Source organism: Rhinolophus sinicus, chromosome 4 (genome assembly GCF_057876585.1).
Source record: "Rhinolophus sinicus isolate RSI-liver-muscle chromosome 4, RSI-T2T, whole genome shotgun sequence".
In the NCBI taxonomy this organism is placed as follows: Eukaryota; Metazoa; Chordata; class Mammalia; order Chiroptera; family Rhinolophidae; genus Rhinolophus; species Rhinolophus sinicus.
The window spans coordinates 5251521-5270465 of NC_142504.1; the positions used below are offsets into that span (position 1 = coordinate 5251521).

General features: G+C 42.9%; 1 protein-coding gene across 3 annotated transcripts in view; it reads left to right on the forward strand.

The window, feature by feature from the left end:
* DOCK4 (dedicator of cytokinesis 4) overlaps positions 1 to 18945 on the forward strand; it is a 364936-nt gene that overhangs the window by 192008 nt on the left and 153983 nt on the right. For all 3 annotated transcript variants that reach the window (XM_088797652.1, XM_088797651.1, XM_088797653.1), the window contains exons 9-12: positions 8301 to 8382; positions 8920 to 8980; positions 12837 to 12969; positions 16708 to 16796. In XM_088797652.1, coding sequence (XP_088653778.1) covers positions 8301 to 8382; positions 8920 to 8980; positions 12837 to 12969; positions 16708 to 16796 — 365 coding nt within the window. The remainder of the gene's footprint in view (positions 1 to 8300; positions 8383 to 8919; positions 8981 to 12836; positions 12970 to 16707; positions 16797 to 18945) is intronic.

An 18945-nucleotide genomic window follows, 5' to 3' on the forward strand; every position in this document is an offset into this window, starting at 1 on the left:
TTTTATATCCCACATATCAGTGAAATCATATGGTTCTCTACTTTTTCTGTCTGACTTATTTCGCTCAGCATAATAATCTCAAGATCCATCCATGTTGTTGCAAATGGTACTATTTCATCTTTTTTTATGGCAGAATAATATTCCATTGTGTATATATACCACAACTTCTTTATCTATTCATCTGTTGAAGGACACTTTGGTTGTCTCCATGTCTTGGCCACTGTAAATAAAGCTGCAGTGAACATCGGAGCACATATATTCAAAACATATTTTTAAAGGCCAGATTTCTATACCATCTCTTTGTGTGGTAACCGATGTACTAGTTTCATTTCACAAACATGTTTGCAGCATTTAAGCAATGCTTCCTAACCTTTTCAGTGCCTAAAGCTCCTTTCAAACTTATGAGAACTGTCGTTACAAAAATTAATATGCCTCTTCCCATACACCTTGACATTTGCATATCAATTTAGAGACTTTGCAGCTTCCTAGTTAAAGAAGGGATTTGGTCTTGTACAAGTCCAATTGCATGCATCATCTAGTTAAGAAACAGTATTTAATGATGATTTAGGTGTTGTTTTTTAAGTTGTAATAAATGCAAAGAATCCATCAGTAAGCTATTGGAAGGGAAATTTTATTTTGAATTTCTTAAATGGAACATCTTTTTGATGAAACAGTACGAGCATGAAGGATGTGTGATACTGATTGTTTTCGCAAGGCTTGAATTACCGACATTTTTATTATTTAGTCTGTTTTTGTGTAAGGTTTCTCTGCCTTGGTGGGGAACTGTGTGCTGCACCCAAGAGCACTTAGAGGGAGCTTAGCCTTGCTCTGCTCTGGAGAGTCCTGGGTACAGGTACTTCCCTCACAAAGAGGCATTGTTGGAAAGGCCAGCATCATTGCCGTGTGCAGATGAGAGTGATTCCTCCCTCCTGAAATGCCAAAGGTGCAGGCTTTACAGTGATCACATTATGTAAATTCCCAGAAGAATAAGAATATCCAGTCCTCACACGCGCTGCCTCCATTCAGACCTTCTCATTTCACGTTGACTGGATCCTGTCATCACCTACTTTTTGGTACTTCTCTGAGAAGCTTGTTTCCCACTGAAATTCTGGAGTAAGTTGTTTAGAGATAGATGCAAACCAGTATTTTTCTGAGTTGTTTAGTTAAACAGTATAGCTGTTTCTCAGGGTTTTATTTGAATTCCACGTTGGGATTTCTAAGGTCACATGTCTTCTGAACTTACAGTCATTATTGTTTTTCTCAAATCAGTAGTCAGTCCGGATCATTTCTTTCATCCGTCAGTCAGTTGTTTGGCAGAGCCACTGTGAAACACCACGAGACCTATACCTTGCTTGTTTATAACTTTCCAAAGGATTGTATTCCTTTCTTCATTGAGTTTTTCTTTCCTAAAAAGAGTTCTGATTCAGGTGTCTTTATTCTCTGAAATGAAAAACAAGATGAACATGGTTTTAGATCATGCTGAGTCGTAAGAAAGAACCAGTCTGATATTCCAAATTGGCAATAGAGTTGACTATAAAACTATCTCCCTGTATCATTCAACTACAGCCAAATCCTTTGGTGTCCCAACAGAGCCATTGCATGAGTTGGTTACTTAGTCCCCCAACACTGAAACAGTTGTAAACTGAATCTGGGCTTGGACATTCATATTAAAAAAACAACAACAAAAGAACAAGTCCAAGTCTGTCTGTTTTTTTAGGTAAAACACTACCTGGTGTCAGGTTCACCCTTTTCCTATTTCTCTTTCATCAGAAGAGCTCATGTCCCTACTTAGCTTTAGTTTTAACATCAGAAAGCACATTGATAGCCTTTTTTAGGACGGCATGCTTAAGGAGCTGCTTTCCTTTATTGCTACAGAAAAACTCTGTCATTTGTGTCAGTCACATAGTTGGGAGAAGAAAGGGGAACAGTCTTTGACCTGAAGATATCAGGTGTTTGTTGCCGGTTTTCTAATGTATATGCTTGTCATAAATGAGAGTCAGCGTTTCTGACTAGATAGGGCCTGGGCCACAGAGGGGCTTTTAAGTCCATCCTGATTGTAAGCCAGGGTCTCCAGGGTGGGGCCTGGGCTTTATGCAGCCGCCCGGGAGAATGTTGTGTGCACTCAGCTCTGGAGCCCCTACAGGAGAAGGCTGGGGGTCTCTTCTGTTTACCACTGAGTGTTCCCTTCATCCTTCTTCTGTGCCACCATGAGCACAATGCCCTCGGTGTAGAGGCCACCCAGGGCAGCCAGCATACCTGCCACCCGTTTCCCCCAGAGAGCCTTGCCTGGACTGCAGTAGCACCAGCTCCCGGGGTCCTACCATTTAGAATGCCCCCTGAGCATGCCCATTCTGAGTTGTCCTTTGTCCTCATTCTAGGAAGAAATGCAGTCACCGTTCCCCACACGGATTGTTGCCAGCATCTGCCACTATTAGTCAGCCAGCTAGAAAGCATCTGAGAAAACGCAGGAGTGTTCGATCTCCTTCTAGTATACTTGCTCTTGCTGCCTTTTGCATCGAGGCTGCAGCGTCTGCACAGCTGATGCAGCCATCCTCTTACTTCTTCTCACTGGTCCCTTTCCATGTTCCTGCTCCCTGTTTGTCCCTGGCTCCTGGTGCATCTCCCCTCACCCCTACTTTCTATAGAATAGGTGTTAATTGTTATCCTCACACAGTATAGTTAAATTCAAGACAAGTGGCTTGGGTTTTCCAAAGATGCTGTATGGAGTATTTTGGGGGTAAAACTGTTTTATAAAGTATGAGACTAATAGAACTGGACAGCTCAATTATTTTTCCAATTGGTTTGCCAGAAGATGAGCATCTAAATGTTCTCTCTCTGTGCTTACTGTTACTTTTGGAGACCATACATTTATTTCAATGATTTGAATGTTCGCAATGATTCTAGAAGGATTCTTTGTAATTGATCAGCCTTCTGATCTCTCCCACCACGTGCTGCAACCCAAGATAATATTACCCAGTCATATATTTTTGGCTAAAGTTCATGTTATATAGCTTCACGAGGCAGGTTTTCTTCTTGGGGAGAGGTGAGCTACAGAGAGAGAAACAGGAATCCACACAGGGAAGTATAAAAATCTCTCTGGCATTGACGGTCCCTAACTTTAGGGGCCTTGCTCTCTGAAGGAGACAGATTGTACTAGGCCCACCCCATGGAAGAGCCACTTGATGTGATGACTCAGAAGGCGGGGAGGACCCTCCCGCAGCCGACTTGAGACGTTAGGTATGGCCTTTCCTCCAGAAGGGGAGGGAGACTGCGCTGAGCAGTTATAACAGGAGAAGGGTGGGAGCACCCCATCCTAATGAGGAGCGGAAGAGAAGCCACGATGGTCTTCAAATCCCTCCTGTGCCTCCCGCCTTATTTACGTCACCGGTAAGAACTTTTCTGCCAAACTCTGCTCTTGAAATACCCTCGTCATGATGAGAGGCCATTTTGATGGCATCAGAATGGCAGTGGTGCTGCTGAGCAGGTGACCACAGCTGTGTTTGTGGCTTGCTTCCTTCCTTCAGCCTCATGCGTGTGTTTTTTTAATTGTTATTGTACTGAAAATATTCACACTAAGAACCCTTGGTTCCTGTGAATGTTGAGTCTTGCTCTTGGTCCATCTCCTGTGTTCTCCGATCTTTCTGAGACAGTGTGGCATTCTGGTGAATTGCTGAGACTCTGAGTTAGACGCTGGATGTTAAAATCCTGGCCCTACCCTTGACCAGCCGGGCAGTTTGCCAGCGTGCCTGACATCGCCAAGCCCCTGCTCTCGCACATGGAAAATGGGATGACAGTGGTTCCTGCTCCATAGGGTGGTTCTGAGAATTTAATAACAAATCCATGGAAAGTGGATGTCACAGTGCTGAGCACAGGGCATGTATTTATTTGGACTATTTTTCCGGACAATGCTGGGGAAGGTTATTTATGCTCTTACGTCATTATCTTGATTTCCTCAGATCCTTGATAGAATGAGGTAGGTTATAAATAATACATAATTGTGGTTTGTTATTCTTTATTTCTATAGAAATAATTTGTCATTGTCCATTTATAACATAATGATTTAGAATGGCTCACATACGTAATTCAGGTAGACAGTAAATTTCTGCGGCCGTGGAATTTCCTGTGAGAGAACCTGGCAGTGAAGAGGGAAGTCAGATGATTTTTCTCTGCTGGTAATAGTACAAACTCTCATTTTTTGGTGTTTCTAGAAGTGCTTATTCATTCTTAGACAAAGAAGGTGGCAATATTCTCCCTTGAAAACATATTATGTCACTGTAGATGGCTCTATTATTATTCTATGTAACAAGAATATAAAATGTGCAGGGGGACAGGGTGAAATGCACAACTGAGAATCTGTAGGTGCCATGAAGTTAATTAGGTGGACCTCAGGTCTGGTGGTGAGGTACCATTAATTGAAATGTCTCTTTGGAGAATGTCTTGCTTTCCCTAAAGGACATAAAACAAAGGACATTATAAGGAAGAAAGGGAAAGTTGGGAGGGAGTTAAATCTCCCCAGTTACTTATATTTTGTTGTATTTTATCCTAAGAGATTGCAGTTGTTCAGTCTTATCAAATGCTACGGAAGTACCATATCATTGGCCAGCAGCTGGGGATGTAAGGTTCACAGCCAAGGGCCTGGATTCTGGTTGCTCACAGTGTAATAGAAGGAAACACACAAACATCTTAAGATTAGGGGAAAAAATTATCAATGATCTAAAGGAGGTGTGCACATTTTATAATAGGACACTTTTCAAATTCACAAAAACTAGTTTTGCTTCCTGATAGAGAGTAAAAAATACCTTTGTGTGTGGACACACAAGTTTGAGAGAATTTTCGAAGATGTGCCAGAACAAAATGTCATTGACTTGTGTGGTTTCTTCCCCCGCAGCCTTGAAGGCATACGTTCTGGTGTTCTCCAAATGTGAGTGAGAAAGTGGGTGGGTATTTGTCATCCAAAGATGCTGAACTGCATTGCCATAGGCTTCTTTTTCTCTTAACAATTTGTTGATTGTGGTTGCTGTATCACCAAGTATGAAGAGAAATTGATTGAGTTTGCATCCCTAACAACTTGTCACCAAATGAATAAAAAGGATTTTTAAAAATTAGCCACAAAAGTTTTCTTTTTGCCTTTAAAAGAAGTCTGGTTTTGGGTGGTAGATGAGGGTAAAGGGGATCAAATATATGGTGATGGAAAGAGCACTGACTCTGGGTGGTGAACACACAATGTGCTATATAGATGATGTATTACAGAACTGTACACCTGAAAGCTATGTAACTTTACTAACAATTGTCACTCCAATAAACTTTAATGAAAAAAGTCTGGTTTTGAAAACACTACACATGACTTATTTCTCCACAGTTCCCATCTTCAGTCTATTTTTATTTCCCCATGAAAGCACGCTTAGCCTAAGGGCTGTGTTATTGGCTTAGTACATACTGATATTCTTTCTGAAGAAGGGTATGATATAGTCTAATACTTGCGTAATCGGGAATCTGTCTAGACTAGTGAAATGAAAATAGTGACAGAACCACGGGGATCTCTTTCTGAAACCGAATATGTTAGGAAACATTGTTTTACCAGAATATTGGTGAAACTTGCACATACAGAATTGTATTTTATATCAGCATAAAAGTTACGGTTTTAATAGCTAGAGTGCCCCATTGATTTTGCATATTACCTTATTGGTATTCATCATTTTAGACTGACCTGTCAGAGGAGAATGTGAAAATTGTTTCTAATGTTTCAGTAGGGTGAAGAGAAGCATCTCAAAAAAAAAAAAAAAATAGAGAGTTGATCATGCTGTCCGTGATACACGAGAGGGAAAAAAGGTGTTTGGGGCTAAAACAGACTCAGTAAACATTATATATTAGTAGGTGACTGATGGCTAAGAAGCAAAACCAAATGCTGGTCTTAAATCTCAGGATTTTTGGCGAGTTCAGAAACCACGTTCTGAAATATTTTTGGAGTTTGTTCTGCATTTGTTTCGTGAAATAATTTATTTCCCAAGTCATTTTTTCTACATATATTTCATTGAAGAACCTACCAAGGAGCCAGGGACTGCTTTGAAACATGCTCAATCACAATTCCTACTTCTTTCATTCCTGTTAGCCCAGGAAGGGCGTGAGGACAGTTACCCTGAACTCTTGGGACCAACCTAGACTGGGCCAGTGGGTGTGCCAGGCAGTTGAATGACTTCTCCTCTATCTCAACAGGCTGGAAATATTTGTTCAATATTTCTGTAGAGCAGAAAAATAACTTACCTTATTGCATGCACATGAAGTGTGAGGGTTTTGAATTAGTATATGGGATAAAATCTCTGCTCAGCCATGTACCAGCTCTGCAATCTTGGGCAAGACGAGTCACTATTTCTCAGTTTTCCCATCTACAAAATGGGCACAGTACCAAGTTTAAAAGGGCACAGTGAAGATAAAATGAGTTAATCCATGTAAAGTCCTTAGAAGAGAGCCCATCAAATGTCGAATTCCCCCCAAAATAGTAGTACTGGATAATATGATTATTTAAAGTGTAATTCACTTATCCCAAGATGAGTTTCTGCACATTTCCTTTTAGCATAGCTTACGTTTGAAATAATAGTGAATTTTCTTCTGCTGTTAAGAGAGATGATGGCCCTTTTCCTTGAACTGTAGTAAATGACAATTGGATACGATTAATTTCACTTAGCGGCCTCACTTCTGTGTTGTATCACATGGGAAACTGAGCTCCATTTGAGAATTCTTGCAGCAGTTTATGGTGTCTTTATTTATACCTCATTGGCCACCATTCTGGGGGGCGGGGGGAAACAACAACATAGGTAATATCGTGTTTCCCCGAAAATAAAACCCAGCCGCACCATCAGCTCTAATGAGTCTTTTGGAGCAAAAATTAATATAAGACCCGGTCTTATTTTACTAAAATATAAGACCAAGCCTAATATAATATAATGTAATACCAGGTATAATATAATACAATACAATACAATACAATACAATACAATACAATACAATACAATACAATATAATACCGGGTCTCATAATAATTTTTGCTCCAAAAGATGCATTAGAGCTAATGATCCGGCTAGGTCTTATTTTCAGGGAAACAGTAGGTGTGGAAATGACCCCATAGAATGTGTACGTGTATTGGTTGCCTTTTCTCAGATGAGAGGTCAGGAGTAGGCGTACTATAAAAATAGGACGAGGTAAGTCAAATGGTTGAGTCTCTTAAATATATCTATCTAGATTTAGATCGTAAAGGAGAATGAAAGAGCCACAAATTCAAATCCATATGCTTCCTTGGAGATCTCACTGTGGTTCTCATTTCTTCTCCTCTATGGGAGAAGGGAGATTTTGGACGACAGAGCCATTATTTTAGGCAAGGACCCAGTGACTCGGCCCGTCCTGAACCTTTTACTAAGCGCCCCCCACTCCCTTTCCTTGTTTGTCTCCTGGGCTGAGCTGCACTGACCGAGGCCACACTGTGTACTATGTATGTTGGCTGTGTGTTTTCTGCCTGCGGCCACCAGCCATTGGATTCCATCATAGGCATCAGGATATTGAAATTCAGAAGCTCCTGGTAGCTGGGGTAGTAATTTTTCTTGGGTTGATACTTATTTTATTTTTTTGCGTATAAGTAAATCGTGTAACACATTCCCTTGGATCAAAATGGTGTCCTCAAGTATTTATATTGACTTGAATTAGTGTGTGATCATTTTGTGTTTGCATTAAATGTAAGTGGCACTGTATTTTCCAATGCAACGTCTGTGGGGAGTTTGAGGTTTTTCTGCTCCTCTGTGGAACAAAGGAAATTCAGGTTTCATTTCTTGGGTCTTCTTTCTGTGTTTTGGATTATAGATTTATGACAGCATCAACTATTAAGCCTTCTAATGGATGGTTACCACTCAGAGTGGCATCCTTGTGTGATGTTAATTAAATAATATGACAGATGTGAAAAGATATCTTAGATTGAAGCACATGTAACCCTTTAGGCTGTGGTTTCTCTTTTAGTGCATTAGTTTCTATTTTAAAAATAGAAACCATGATGTCACTGATATGGAAACCTATTCTTTTAAAAGTTAATTTATTGTTTGCATATATCTTTATGTTTCCTGCTTTCCCAATTTTATCAGATGTGAAACAAATGTTGACTGTCTAGGGTGTGCTTCTGTTTTGTGTAAGCCTGTGTGATGTCACATGAATTACCTAATAAGTTTTGAGCTTAACTCAGATGAAGAGCAACTAGAAAAGTGATAAGTCCTGAAATATTCAGCAATTTTCAAACTATTAAACTTTTTTTCCTCTTGCAGTGAAAGATTTTTCTTGAGGCTGAATAGAAACGGGCTTCCCAAAGCCCCAGATAAACCGGAACGACACTGCTCTCTCTTTGTGGTAAGTGGATCTTGGTTCAGCCAGGAGGTGGAGTCTTCCAACTGTACTTCATATTATTTGGGAGAAATAAATTATTGTGAGAGAACATAGTGAATTTGCTTCAACTTTGTAAACAGCGCACAAAGTACAGTAGTGCCCAGAATTCTGATGACCAGCATTCACAGTCACTCCTGAATTCCTCCAGGGTATGCATATATTAGAGTCTCTTACGCTGTTGCCAACGCCCGGTGGTCATGGTGGTGACAGAGTCAGCATGGCCTTGGGTATTCAGTATGTACTTGATACGTGTTTGTAGAATGAGTGAGAGATTGAAATAAAAATGAGCATTCCCTGTAAATATAATTTGACATCATTAGACCAACAGTGAGGTCGATTGTAGTGGTATAATTAGAATAGGATTTGAATGCTAGGCTTCTGCTACAAAAATTCCATTAAGATTGTCTGTGTTGGTCTTTGTCTTCTATTATTTGTGAAAATAAATAAATGCTTCCCCATAAATTAGGAGTTTTAGAATAACTGTATTGTATTTTTTGGCAGGACTTGGGTAGCAGCGAGCTAAGAAGGGACATCTATGTCACTGTACACATTATCCGAATCGGTAGGTACGACTCGCGTCCGTGTGACAGGAGCTCCACAGGGGAAGGGGAGGTCCCTGTGTCATTGTGCCATGGTCACCACCTGGACCACAGAGAAGTCAGATCCAGATGTGAATCTGAGAAACGCAGAACTGGGGAGTTGTCCTTGCCCTCCCCAAACTCACAAAAATAGATTTTGTTCTCTTTCCATGTCAGTCCTTACGTAGGCTGTTGTGACCCATCTTGTGTTACTGGGCTCCCTAAACATTATCGGATTCCGAAGTTTCAGAGTCATCTTTTTACATTGTAACTTCTGTTCACAGCAGAAATTAAACTTTTGGAAGCTGGCTCTCCTGCAAGTTTATGAAAACTTTACAGTTGTATTTTCCAATGCATGGGATGCTTCAGTCTTACTGTAGAAGATGCTACAATAAAGGGGTTTTGAAATACTGAATACTGTATACGTATCTTTTTCTATTGTATAATAGTATCATTGGCTTATTACAGGGTCTGAGAAGTCCTGCAGGGAAAAATTAGAATGTCTCTGACTTGGTTGACCTTGCTCTCCCAAACTTTGTTCTGACTGTGGGAACATTTGTATAAGGTGGCACTTCACATTCTCAGGACACACTTTGGTGTTCTAGATGAACTTGTACAACAGAGCCAGAAGACATCCCTCATTTTTACACCTAGAATGCCTCTAGAAGCAGGAGTTTTAGGGCAAAGGATATGGGTCAAAAGGAGGATGGCAGAGCCGACACAGTTTTTCTGTTGGAGCCCAGCAGCTGATAGTGAGAACTGGCTCCCGCTGACCACATTCGGTGATGGTGCTTGCGTGGAAATGCGTCTGCAGGATGGCAGTGTCTCACCAGGCAATCCCGCAGGGCCATCTTTATCTTTATAGTCTCTTGTTTTGTGCACGTGATCACCACAAGGTGCATCGAGACTAAAACCTGTGGTCCCAACATAGATTTTCTGTATATTTTTTTCTCATCAAAATCTGTTGTGAAAACCCATTTTCATTTTATGCTATTTTTACACTGAAGGGACAGAAATTTTCAAAAAAGCAAACCGTTTTTGGTTTTGTTTCAGTTTTCTCTTTACAAATGGGTGTGTGGCAAAAAATTTAGAAAGAACCTTTTAAAACATTGGAAAAATAGGAATGCATGCTGCTGTGCATTTATGAGCTAAAGCCTCTGTTCCCAGGATGGCAGGAGTGCAGTTTGTTACACAAGTCTTTCTGTTATTTTATTTCAGTTTTTCAAGTTTGTAATACCAATAATTAACATAGACTGTAGTTTTAGATATATTCATGTAAACACTGCTAAAACTTGAATATAACTTTTTACAGCATTGAGAGAAAAAGTAAAGCACTTTTGCTTTCAGAACTTCTGAAAAGGCATCTAGAGGTTTGTGATGGTAGAAATGCACAGGGCAGAGTGCCGAGGTGCTCTGCTGGCCCGTGCTCTGGGCGGCCCCCTTTTCTCACAGGGTTACGGCCAGGGCAGCCACTTCTGTAGTACGGCCTGTCACAGGGCTGCGTTGAAGTCCATGACGTCTGATCAGTGTGTGCAGTTTTTTGCTAAGATTTCTGTGATCGTTAAGTCATCAGAATGTCTGTTGAGTCAGAAGTTACCCCTCCCCCTTCCCACCCCAATCTTTGGACAAATTAACACGTCACTGAGATGACTGCAAACATTTGCCTGGTGATGGTGTTTACTGGCTTGGCATTTTGAGACAGAGGAGAAATAGATTGCAGGTGAGAAACTCTAAGAAAGGTCTAGACTTAGCCTGCTGAGGTAAAATTAAGGTGCAGAGGACCTTTTCTTGAATGTCCCTTGTACCTACTTTACTAGGAAAAGGGCACGCTGACCCTCACTGGCTGCGGAGAGCAGGAACGATAGCGTCCTGCCTCGAATTTAAGCCCGGGTCTTTGCTTGGAAAGGGGAGGGGAAAAAAGAACTAGTTTCATATCCTCCTGTCCATTCGCTTAAGTTCTTTCCACCTCCATGTCTCCCTTTTGGCTTTTGACTGGTTGCTAAGTATTTTTATCTTTTCCCACTCCTACTTTCCTTTCTGCTTAGAGAATTTCCCTAGAAATCTGACCAGAACTATGAACTGTTATTAACCCTGGAGGTGGGAATACTAGGGCAAGCAACACATCGTCTTTTCAGTATGGTAATCGGACCAGAGGTCTGGGATCCAAAGCTGTGGTGCCCACAGAACCAGCAAAGAAAACTGAAAGTTGAGAGTCTGAGGACCAGTGGTGTGGAGTCAAAGTGATGACAAGCACCTGGGGAGTCTTCTCAAGTTGTCCCCAGAGAATGCTGCCTGCATCTCCCTTACTTTGCAGTTGTCCCCAAGCACCCACAGTTTTTTCTTGACTATAGTTGTAGCTGAAGCGGGTAGAAAACAAAATCAGACTGATGTGCATGTCATCTATAAACTCCTAGCAATTTAGAGCTAGAAGAACCATTGGGAATACTCTTGTTGAGATTTCAGGTTTTGTTGTATTTGTCTAAAAAACTTATGGTATGATGTTAAATGACTTGGCAGTACTCGACTCAGAAATCTTCTGATCACTTTGTCGTCTTGTATTTACAAGGAAATGATGAAGTAAGAAAAAATACATTTTTAAAATCATGATATTGATAAAGACTGGAGTATATATTTCATCCTGATATAAACTGTAATAGTATTTAAAATAGGGAAAAGCTAGACTTTTTTTTCTGTTTAATGAGTGACCAAAGTTTTAAATTTGTTTAAATCAATTCTGTAAGTAAAAAAAGATTTGTTGATAAATAAGTTCAAATATGGCGTTATAAAGTGTTTGATTTGCAGATGAAATTTATATTAAAACATAGATTGAAATTTAGCCATATGTTATAGCATCAGGTCATGAAAAGATGATATTTGAAATGCTTATGTTTTGTGCATCTAAACAGCCACTGACTTATCTTGACCATGTTTTAGTTTTGATTCTCACTGATAAAATGAGAGGTTTTCAAGCTACTCTTTGTAAGCATTTGCATGAAAATGGTATTTTGGAGAGGGAGTTTTCCTTTATTTCTCATTAATCCAAGCGATATTGGATATTGCCATCCCTTTTTTTTTTTTCTATTTAACATTGGGTTTGAGAAGAGCTAGAGACCCTAGATATGCTATAGGAAAATTTGCTCAGATGGAAATAGCTTCCAGAATGTTGGGAAGTATCTGTAAACAGATTTGCACATGTTTTTTCATTTTTCCTTAATATTAACTTGTTATAGCTCCAGTGTACTCTCTGTTTTCAAATGAAAACAGTATCTCCATAATACACTTAAACATATACTCGTGTAACTATTTCAATAAGTTAAAACTGTGTCAGCATGAACACCTTCCCAGGAGATTTCAGCCACTGGCTCTGTTTTAATCAGTCCCAGCCCTGAGCCAGGAAAGGGCACGCTCACTCCATCACCTGTGCAGCTCTTCCCCAAGGGAATCTCAAACCGCTTCCTTTCCAAGGTGAAATATTTAAAATCGTTTTTTAAAAATGGAAGTTTTTTAAAATAGGAAAATGAAAGAGGCACCATTCCTACCTTTATTGATGCGAACCTCCTGGGGTGTCTTCACGAATCTTTGGGACGACGGTTCCCAAACACGGGTTCAGCACCAATCTTCATGTTTCATCCGTGGCAGCTGATGCCCAGAGTTTAAGCTGAGTATCCAAGGTCACAGAGCAAGGTGGTTGGAGAGGAGAATCACAACTGAAGCAACCCATCAACTGCCCCCAACCTCTGTCCTTTCTGTTGCCCAATTACATTTCGTATGAGACTACGTGGTAGCTGTGTGTGTCTGTTGAAGATGCTCTAATCCAACATTTGCCTTTTAATTGCACAGGCCGAATGGCGGCAGGAGAGAAAAAGAATGCCTGTAGTGTTCAGTACCGGCGACCCTTTGGCTGTGCAGTTCTTAGCATTGCTGACCTGTTGACTGGAGAGACGAAAGATGACCTCATCCTGAAAGTGTACATGTAAGGAGCGTGCGCGTGGTGGGGGCGGGGCGGCGCCAAGGCTATGGGATCCTGCTTGGTACGAGCTGCTTACCGTGTGCGGTGGCCGGGCAGGGATGCGCTGAGTTCTGAGCCGTTCCTCAGACTCACTGTAAAGTGCAGGCGCCCTCCAGGCGAGCCCGCAGGCCACCACTCGCCAGTGCCAGTCGGGGGAATTAGGAAACCGAGGACAGGAATACAGACAGTCTCTCAGCTGGGGAGACCATCCCCTGTGTAGAGGATCTCCTGTGAATTGAAAACCTGATGTGTCTTTCCCTCAGAGAGGTCATTTGTCCTTGGAAAACGGAAATGGTTTTCAACGCAAACTCATTAGAGTTAGGAAAAGGAAGCTCGGGGATTGTCCTCCTCCTTCCTATATTATGCGTGTGCTCAGGCTGCCTGAGCAAAGTACCAGAAACAGGGAGGCTTCGACGGTAGGAATGGAGTGTCGCAGGGTTCTGGAGGCTGCAAGTCCGAGGTCAAGGCTGGCTCCTGGCGGGCCGTGAGGTTTGCCTGCAGACGTGGACAGCCGTGACTTTGGATGCACCGCACGCCTCTGCCGTCACCCTGACAGGTGCTCTCCTGTGTGTGCACCTGTCTCTTGTCCATATTTCCCCTGTAATAAACACGTAGCTCCGCAGGGCTAGGGCCCACCCCAGTGGCCTCATTGTGACTTGATTACCCATGTGAACATCCTGTTTCCAGACAAGGTTACATTCTGAGGTACTAGGGATTAGGACATCAACATTAGCTTTTTTTGGGGGGAGACACATTTCAACTCCTAATACTCCACTAAGAAAACCACGTAATGTGTTCCAAATCCAAAGGGAAATGGTTTTTCAAGTGCCAGGGTTTCCGAGCACCCCACCTGGAGCACCTGCCCACAGGTTTGGGCATTGAGTGTGACACACAGTGGTGAGCTCCGAGCAGACCCGTGGGGAAGGGGGTGGGTTCCACTCTCCTGATCTGAAGACCTTGCCACTGGCCACCTCCAGGAGTGAGCTTGCTTTAGTTTTCTGTCCTGGATGTTGAGGTAACACATCCAACCTATGCCAGTAGTGTGTTCGTATGTGGGGGTAACACGAGTGGCCCCACTGCCTGGGGGACAATTGCCTTTTGATCACTGCTGCAGCGTTTCATAGATGTATTCACTCTCCACCCAGTTCCCCTGGGACTTATGCCACACATTTCTAATTAATGGACAAAGATTTGTCGATAGCCTGTGGTTTACGATTGGAAACTCTATTGATTTCTTTTAAGGGGGGCTAAAATCTGTGACCCTGATTTTAAACTTGAAAACTTCTGATGAAACTGGTGGGTAGTAAAACTTGCTACTCTTTCTATCACAGGGCAGCCTGAATTCCAGGGATTGGGCGTACTCTTTCCAAACTCTACCGGTGGTCATAAAACATAATTTATTTGGAATAATCCTGCTGATAATGGCCACCATTTACTGGGTGCTTACTGAGCGCAAGGACCTGTGTGAAGCACTTGGCATGTGTCGTGTCACTTTATCTTCACAAAAAAATAAAATACGCGAGCAGATGCTGTTGGCTCAGTTTTATACATAAGGGGACAGAGAGGCTAAATAACTTGCCTAGAGACACCCAGCTAAGAAGAGTGGGAACCAGACTTGAAGTCAGGACTGTCTGACTCCAGACCTGAGCTCTTCTGTTACCAGGCCGTGTGCTTCCAGGGGTTATTTCACAGCCCTGTATAGTAATGTGAGAAGGAAACCGTTATGCAGCATTGCTTTTTAAGAAAGCTAAAATTCCTCCCAAGTGCAATCTCATCGTTTCTTAGCGTGATTTATCCAGATGTGGGTTGCAAGAGCGATGCATATCTTGCCATCGGGAAGGTTTAGGGACCTGTAGTTACACGCATGACCCTTGATGATGTGGGCAGCTGAAGAAGACCCATGAAGTCTAGCTCTGCCTGTGGGAGACACTCGCTCTCCTAAAAATAAATCCTATTGCTCTTTGAGGTTCTTATTGTCTGTTTTTTATTAAGCATCAGGTAAGGTTTAGAGTTATTCTCGCTGGACGAGAGATCCCTGAAGAATGCCCGTTCAGCAGATTTTGAAGCTGTTACAGGAGGAATGGTAGCCACTCAAATCAGTCCCTGTGGATTACGAAGGAGCTGTGAGTTTAGTAAAATATTTTAGGGAAATGCCTATTAGAGACAATTTGGAATAAACTTCTGTTTATTAAGGTGACCAAATCCTTAGCCCACCTGGGACTCAAATACAGAACAATAACAAATACCTCATCTGAGTCTGGAAGATATTTCAGTCACATGCTTCAGGAGCTTTGATTTTATTTGGAGTTTTGTAGGTTAAAAGCAGGAATTCCGGAGTCTCTTAACTATATGGTAGGAAGCAAGCCATCTTTCTTCCTTCCCCACTGGGTTAAAATAAACAAACTGGAGGCAGGATGCGCTAGCCGGTAATGTGGTGTCTTACAGTGGGACAGGTGAGCTGCTTTCATCCACCCTAATTCTCTAGCCGTCCACGATTCAGTGCTCTAGTTGGCATCCCACTGCGAAGTGGCTCGGAAGTAAACTCCAACAGGTTCCTCCTGGAAAAGCTTATGGGGATGAAATCAATAAATACGTAAGCACATCATGATTGTCCGCCATGGACAAGGTCACGAGGAAACGGAGTCTGTGCTCTGGCGCATTTTGATTGATAGTGTATAGAATCTGGACATTCAGGGTTCCTGGGACGCGGCCCCTCTGCCTAATAAAACAGCAGTGAAACTACAAACATGTCCAGAGGAGAGAAGCTCTTCCAAGCCTAACTGGGGGAGCTGTGGCAGTAAAAGGGATTGCTAGACCCCAACGTTTCCAAGCTACGAGGAGTTACTGGTCAGGGACACCCACCCATTCATTCCTGCAGCTGATGCTTTTTAAGCTCCCACAACATTCAAAATGAGGGGGACACAGATATTAACCAGTCCCAGATCCGGTCCCCAAGAACTTTAGGTCTGCTGGGTGAACCACGTCATGTAAACAAAGATAACATGAGCTAGTGAGTGACGAGAGTTAAAAAGAACAAGGCCCAGGTGGCTGTGGGAGCGAGAAGATGGAGAGATGACTGTACCCAGAAGTGGGAAATCTGGGAGGGCACTTTAACTGCCCTTTGGGAAATCCTGGCACCCCCCCCCCACTCCCGCCAGTGCAGGTTGTGTTAGCCTCAGTTTCATTCTGCTTGAGTTGGTGCCTTTTGGTGCTAGCCAGAATTGGTCATGTTACAGTAAGTGGAGACTCGCTGGTGAGAACTAGCATTTCTTGAGCATTACTACGCGGCAGGCATTATCCTAAACCCAAGTTTATTTAATGTTCTAGTGTATGACCCCCATTTCACAGATGAAGACACCAAGGCACAGAGAGGGTCAACAACGTACCCAAAGACCGTAATTCAGTTAGTGTAGATTTGAATCTAGAGAATCAGACTCTTAGTTTTTGCTGCATTGTCCTCTTAGATCTTGGGTGGGGGGAAGGGGTCCTCATAAACTGTGAGCTGTTCCTCCCGGTCGCTTCTGGCCTGCGGTAGACGGTCATGCATTACCCGATACAGGATTCCTATTCATCTTGGGGCGACCATGCTAAAGCTGACAGTCGCTTGTTGGGAGCTCCAGGGAGGAAGAGCAGCTGTGCTGTTGTGGTCATTGCTTGGTGTCATTGTCAGCAAAGCTCCACAGGGTGTTTATGTTCTCCTAGGTGCAACACAGAGAGTGAGTGGTACCAAATCCACGAGAACATCATCAAAAAGCTGAACGCGCGTTATAATTTGACCGGCTCCAACGCTGGTGAGTATGCGGGGAAGGCTGACTCTCCCTGCCCTTTCCATTTCCATGTACGTGCCTGGATAAGAAAGAAATGATCTGCCTCTGCTTTTTCTTTCTAGTCGTTCCCTCACTTGAAAAGTGCACTGTCAACATTCTGGTATGTCTTGCTATGCTGTAGTAGACTTGTACCGGAACTCTCTCTGAAAAAATGTCTTCCATTCAGATTTGAAACAAGGCAGCATATCTGAGTTTGTTCAGTCGTCCCAAGTCTTGAGACCTCTAAGTTGTTACTGATTGCTAACAGCCAAATGACAGATATGCTTGGGCTCATGACTGCTGCGTGTTATAGGGTTGATGAACTTGGAAATCCGTCAGTAAGGCCCATGAAAAACATGCTTCACTGCCCACGGCTGGAAGTCCCATTGTTGTAATGGAGAACAAACAGGCAGACTCCATAATGAAACTGGCTAAGGAGAGTGACGTTGACTACAGCGTCACAGAGAGAAACATTGTGCACACTTGTTCAGCGGGAAGCTGCAATATTAGGTCGCGTTATAAATCATATGTTATACGGTACAGTCTTATACTAGTAACACACTCTAGAGTATATGACATTGTGTACTAGCATATCTGGCTTATATAGCATGTATAGTGATGTCTTTACGTTAGGTCAGTAGACAAAAACTTGGTGAGTATTGTTTGCTCCTCATCCCTCTCTTACAACCGTATTGAAGAACATAAACTGTGAGGTGTGCGCTTTCACTGACATAAGGAAACTTCAGATTAAGTAAGAGGTGATTTGACCTGAATGCGCTGTCCTCAAGCTTCAGCATCAGATAGATGCAGCCACAGAGACTGCCTAACGAGTTTCCACAATTGTGTGCGCCAACTCCCTTAAAAAATCCATATCTCTAAAAAAAAAAAAAAAAAAAAAGACTGGTTTCTAAAGTCTTGATTGTAGATATTTGCGTTCTAGTCCAACTTGCCTGGCAATTAGAAGAACCAGAGTTTAAATTCAGACCACACTTGTTTTCCACCCCTGTGCACATCTTGCTAGGTCAGAATGACTCGCAGAGAGAGGTAACTGCTGGCAGAGACTCTGCCTCAGTCCAGCGAGAGCCCTGCGTGGGCACAACCCACACACGTGGCAGCGCTCAGGCTGTGATGAGGGCTGAGGTCAGTTTTCTCCTCCCTCTCCCAAGAGTTGGGGAGGGAGCTTTAATTGATTCACACAAAGTCTGACAGTTCCCACTAAATAAACAAGAGGCGTGCTCTTACTCTTGCGGGCAGGTCTGTAAAGGGCTAGGGGGGCACAGTAACAGTGGAATAGAAACGCCATCAGGAAACAAGTCTACTTAGAAACTGGTAGGTGCCCTTGTCTTCTCTTTTTCTGCCAAAGAATGGTAGTGACACTCGACTCCAGTAAGGAAGGGCCGCACGTTCTGTTTCCGTGGGAAGTCCCCCAGGGGCTTCCACCTGCTCCACATCATCCACGTGCTTCGTCAGCTTTGTTGACCAGCGGACCACTTACTCTTGCTGGAATCCTGGGTGAGAGTACCAGGAAGTGAGACCCACCCACCTTCTTCCCTGAGTGTTACCTGTTCTGTTTCTAGCCACTGTGCTGACATGAAAATCTCCTTGTTGCATCTTGGGAAAGAGCGAAAGACGTCACCGTGCTGGGGAGCCCTGGAGAAAGGGTTTCCCCTCCCTTTGGCAGAATCCACCCCCCATTTTGCTGCCTGCTGTGGTGCTTAGATTCCTGGCAGCCAAAGGGAGGCCCTCTCTACTTGGCTTTTGAGGCAGACCCCTTCTGCTCGCCTGTCCTGATGGCCCAGCCCCTCTCCATCCTCAGCCTTTCAAGCCTGAGTCCCAGGCAGCTGCACGCAGATGGCATCTCTCTGTCTTCTGTTCCTCCGGCCTCCGCCTGACCCCTTCTGGCTCTCTGAAGCCAGGGCAAATCCAGTGTAAGCCTCATCACTCCCAAACAGTGCTCCAGGGAGACAAGGCTCAGCAAGAAACTTGAACAAAAAAAAAAAAAAAAAAAAAAAGAAATAACTAAGCCCTTTACTCTTTCCACTTTAGTTTCTACCCTTCCGTCTTGGTGGGTCATTTTTCTATGCGTGTGTCACCTGGATCTAGTCTCCTTCTCTTGAAAAGGCAATTTTAACTT